Source organism: Morone saxatilis, unplaced genomic scaffold, assembly GCF_004916995.1.
Source record: "Morone saxatilis isolate NCDOM2014 unplaced genomic scaffold, NCSU_SB_2.0 Contig12, whole genome shotgun sequence".
NCBI classification, from domain to species: domain Eukaryota; kingdom Metazoa; phylum Chordata; class Actinopteri; family Moronidae; genus Morone; species Morone saxatilis.
This window is the reverse complement of record NW_023339674.1, coordinates 26,651,870-26,657,039: the sequence shown is the minus strand read 5'-3', so window position 1 is coordinate 26,657,039 and position 5,170 is coordinate 26,651,870. Positions and strand designations below refer to the sequence as shown.

Below are 5,170 nucleotides of genomic sequence, written 5' to 3'. Positions count from 1 at the left end.
TTGAGTGAGGTTTCAACATTAGAGTGCAACCTTTTCGGAACGCGTATTTTCTGTCCAAAACCCGAGCTGAATCGAGAACATTCTTTTTTATGGTGCGAACCCAACCTGATGCCCGACCCGAAACCCCACGTTAATCCAATCATCCAACAACCAAGCAGCCAATACTATTTATTATCTATACCCACACATACTACACACAACACAGCAATGCACATCATCCACATGTGGACATGCAAAGAGAGAGATGCTGCGAGTGGATGGCTCAGTGCTGCTCCATCCCATGAGCAGGTTTCGCGGGTTACGGTTGCCTTGCCTCAAGGGCACCTCGGCAGTGCACAGGAGGTGAAACGTTGGCACCTTCTCCAGCAGCTACCAGTCCACACTCCATATTATGTGGTCTGTGGGACTTGAACCGGCGACCCTCCGGTTCCCAAGCCAAGTCCCTACATACTGAGCTACTGCCGCCCCAGGGCAGGGTCGTAGGGGTCTGACAACTCTTGCAGTCACAGAGAAGGACTTTATGTTAATTCTGCCTTTAATTTGATTAGTGTACCAGCTATGTGAATGCTATGCATTGTATGAATAGATAAAAACAATATTGAGTTCAAGGTTGCATTATATACATACTAGTAAGCAAAGTTCTTTCAGTCATACCTTGTCAATGATAGGGATTTCAGAATGAATTCTAATAACTGCAAGGCTAATTTAAAGGATGAAAAGGCATATATTCAAAGGTTCTTCTTATCAAAAAAGGTGAGTTCAACTACACGTTTTAATAATACTTTTTTTTTAGCTTGAAGTGTGACTGAAACTGTGTGAACTCACTATCACAAAATTAAAGAAGTCATAGCTTCCAGTGGGTGTCTTACCGGACAGTTTGTCTCATGAAGCGGTCTGGGTCCTGGGCAGTGAAGGTGGTGAGCAAAGACCCAGCGGGCAGACCCTCCTCCAGTTTGATAGACTTGGGGTTTGGACTAAACTCTGGGCTCTCGTTGATGTCCAGGATTCGAATGGAGACAGTTGCGGTAGACTGACGGGGCAGGTGAATGCCGCGAGCCAGCGTTACCTCATTCTCTGCCTCCACCGTCAGCATGAAGGAACGGGTCAGCTCAAAATCTATGGGCTGCACAGAAGAATATTGGTTGTGACGACAATGACCACTGCAGTGTGTAGTGTAAACCTTGTTAGACATCAAGGTTCTCCATTTGTACAAGCAAAAAAAACGTGTGCATTATCTTCTTCTGTTTTCCATCAACTGCAAAATGAAATTTCTCTCTGGTAGGGATCTGGGGAGTGTTATCTCTTTCTGTCTTGACATTATCTGGGACTCACTCAGTCTGTCTCATCTCACCTTTAGTTATCCAAAATAAGCTATAAGGCTCCTGACTGGCAAGAAGAGAGATCACATCTTGCCTCCCTTCAAATTCTGAATTTATTCTCAGGGTCTTTCATTGGTTTCTAAAGTCCGGCATGGACTAATATCTCTGATCTGCTCCACCTCCAGGCTCCTCAGATCTTTAGCCTAATTACTTCTCTCCATTCCACCGTTCATGTTAAAGTCTGAGGTTGATTGTACTTTTTCTGTTATTTCCCCTCGTATGGCTTAACCCAGAGGTCAGCAACCTTTACTATCAAAAGAGACATTTTTGGGAAAGAAAAGAATCTGGAGCCATAAAATATATTTGAGCCTGTAATTATGATGCTAATTTCTTGCTGCAGTTCAGACATACTGGTAAGCCAGTAGCAGAAGTCAAACCTTTGAACAGAGTAGTAATTCATATACATTCTCTCACTAGGCTAACTTCTAGTCAATTAAATAATAGGGAAATTAAAATATTTTTCTGGGGAACACCCCCAAGGACCCCTAGCGGTGCCCAGTCCCCAGGTTGAGAAGTGCTGATGCACAGGATGTGCGAATCAGAGAAAGAAAATTAGTAAAAACGCACAGCATGGAGAGAGAGTATTACAAAATTAGGCCTTTACGTTTTTATTTGTTCATTTTAGTGTATGTGTGTTAGTGTGAATGTGTTTTAGAGTCCCACCTTGACCACAGTGAGCAGGCCCTCGTTGGTGGTGGGGTCGGTGGGGATGGAGAAGCGTCCGGTGGGGTCGCCGGCGATGATGCGGTACACAGCACTCCAGGCTTGAGTGTGAGGCTGGTCTTTGTCCGTCACGGTCAGGTTAGCAACGATCACATTCACTCTGTTCTCATGAACCTCCCCGAAGAACTGACAGACACGGACAAAAAGACAGATTTGTTAACGCTCTCAGGAATTTCTGACACCAATATGCTGGGTGAGAACTGCCCAAGGGGGATGGTGGTGATTTGCTTTTGATATCCCCCCCTGTGGTCATTCATTTTTTATACATGATGATAAGTGTATTCCCTGCTTCTGGTCAGACTGAATAAATGAAATGCAGTCCAGTACATGGTAAGCCTTAGTAGCTGTTTAAAAAATCTGTTTTGAATCCTCCTGAGTGGATGAAACTCCTGTATGTTACCATGGCAGTGACTATAGAGTACTGCAGGGATGGTTTTATTTTATAGGCCCAGAAGTTAGCATTGCCTTTATTCCTTCGACAAAAAGCCAATGGGATTTATCCACTGGATTTTGGATTATTGCAGAAAATAAGCTCTACTAAAAGCTAAACTTATTTTTATTTTTGTTTTAAATTCAGTCTAGTTTCAGGTAGTTTCCAGAGTGGGGTTGCTCATTTAAGCTTAGTTTTTAATGTTTTAAATTGTTTAGTTTTCGTTTTTGTTTCGTTTTAGTTTCAGTATTAGTGTTCAGAATAGGTTTTACAATACAAACACACTGACTCACAGTCAGGTTGGCATGATAATGCACCAACGCCTCCTCATAATTGTTGTGTTGGTGTGCAAGTTTTGAAATGTGACTTTATCTTTAATTCTGTGTTTTATGGGTTTTACTCTGTTGCTTCCTGTTTTAACATGTTATTTCATAAAAGCCCTTCTAGGGACAGCTGTTGCGAATTAGCATCCGCTATAAACACTATACCTTTCAGTCTATGTTTACTGTATCTGTCCCTATAAACTATAAATAAAAAAATTATATTTTTATATCAACCAAAATGTTTTTTTAATACCCTGGCTTTCAACTTATAATTAATAAAAATCTCCAAGTTGTTAACTTTACTTTACAATAGTTTGCAAGAGAGCGAGTATAAACACAACAAGGCTGTAAAGGCGGACTAGAGAGTAGACAACCACTGTAGTCTCATTTAGCCACTTGTTAGCTACCGCCTTTTTTAAAATCACATAAAAAACTTTAAGAGGAGAGCGAACCAGAGGGGCTAAAATGCTAACTCAGTTCCAGGTTTTAGGTTCTGCAGCAAGTTATGGACAATGCTAACTGGCTTAGTATTGAGGTTCTCCAGCTATCAGAAGTGAATATTGCAAACAGCAACAAAACATTTCATCACTTTTTACATTTAGTTTTATTTAAGTAAAATCCCCCCCTTTTGTTTTTGCTTTTCTATCTATCATTAGATTGGTAAAATGACTCTAAACAACTGAGACCGAAGTTGAGATGATTGCTTCTGTCTCACATCAAAGCTTCTGTGTCCCAGAATAAAGACCACGTTCCCCCACAAACACTGCTCCTTCCTGTCTAACCTGCTCGGCTTCACCGAGGAAGATAAACGTATTGGACATTTCATTGGCTTTTCACTCCTCCGCCATCTGCCACCACCAATAAAAACTCGCACAGCCTCAGTGCCGTTTAGAAGAAGCCATTTTAGCGCCATTACATTGTGTATGAGTGCGTGTGGACCTACTGTGTCCGTGGTGAATTCAGGGGGATTGTCGTTAACATCTGTGATCCTGATAAGAGTGGTGGCTGTATTGGACAGGCCGTAGGTGGGGTTTCCCTCCATGTCTGTAGCCTGGATGATCAAGGTGTACTGGGTGACTTTCTGGAAACACACAGAGAACACAGAGGGTCAACCACTGGAAAGATAAGACCTCAAATTCTTTTGTAGTCTTCTTTAGATGCTTTAGTTCACATAAACCGTGGACCCACAACCCATTCTTTTTGGACAGATGTAAAACATATACTAAATGAGCCACAGTTCAAATATTGCTGCACAGATCATAGATTTAAATCTAATTAAAAGCATTTGACAAAAGTGTAATGACTTTGTGTCAAAGCACCATTACAGCTGTTGACTCCATCAGTGCTTCTTAACAATAGTGTTCAGAGAGCTAATGACTGCTAGATTTAACGAGAGTTCTGCACACCTCCTGCTCAAATGTAATTACCTTTTTAATAACTGTAAAAGGAAAATAAAATTTCCATTGCAAAGCTCTACCTGTAAAAGTAGACTTTAACATTCATTTAGAGTGTCCCGAATGTAATGCTTACTTTTCTAAAATGACTAAGTTTTAATTTGTTAGAACTTAATTACAACAAGTCATTGTCAATATTACAGTTTAAAGGCATACTGAGTTGGATTTTCCTATAAAACAATGTATGGAATCATCACATATGACCCACTGGAAGTGTGTGGTGTTTCTGTACCTGCAGAGACCCTGTCCTCTGCTTGTATTTCTTTTTTTTCTCAATATTTTGCTGCATTCCGGACGTTTCTGGACATCAACCTTTGGACAACCAGCTTACATTGCTGTCTCTATCCCTCTCCTCTGCTACCTGTCTGCATTATGAATGTATAAAGAGATGCAGGTCTGTGTGTCTGTCTGACCGAGAGTGTGCACTTCAGCTGCATTCACACAAAATCTGCCAATGTGGCTCCTTCCTGCAGGGTTGTGTGGAGGTGTGGTCATATGTTCCCATTACTGATTGAAATGATGGCCAAAACTATACAAATTACAACAAAGCTCAGCATGAAAGGTCATTTCTGACCTTGGAAACTGTTAGACAGATGATCTGAACTCTAGCTACTGTAGCTATTTGTATACTAAGTAGTCTCATATTTAGGTCACATGATGACAACGGAGCAAAATCCATCCACAGATAAAGACGACATTCTGTAGGATGACCTGATATCTGATTAGAAAAAAGAAACAAACTGCAGGAAACACTGCAGGCTACACACACACAGGCTGAGGAGCAGCTGCTCCTTATGGGTTTATGGGCGAGCCTCACAAAATGTCCACACACACCTCCCGATCGAGGCCTGCTGCCACGGT

The 5,170-nt window shown here is 41.5% G+C and overlaps 1 protein-coding gene across 1 annotated transcript in view; it reads right to left on the bottom strand.

The window, feature by feature from the left end:
- Window positions 1-5,170, bottom strand: part of LOC118322307 (cadherin-2-like) — a gene marked incomplete in the record, with an annotated part of 82,098 nt that overhangs the window by 29,667 nt on the left and 47,261 nt on the right. The window contains 3 exon segments of the mRNA XM_035653955.1: window positions 870-1,123; window positions 2,043-2,228; window positions 3,799-3,936. Of these exon segments, the coding sequence (XP_035509848.1) occupies window positions 870-1,123; window positions 2,043-2,228; window positions 3,799-3,936 (578 nt within the window).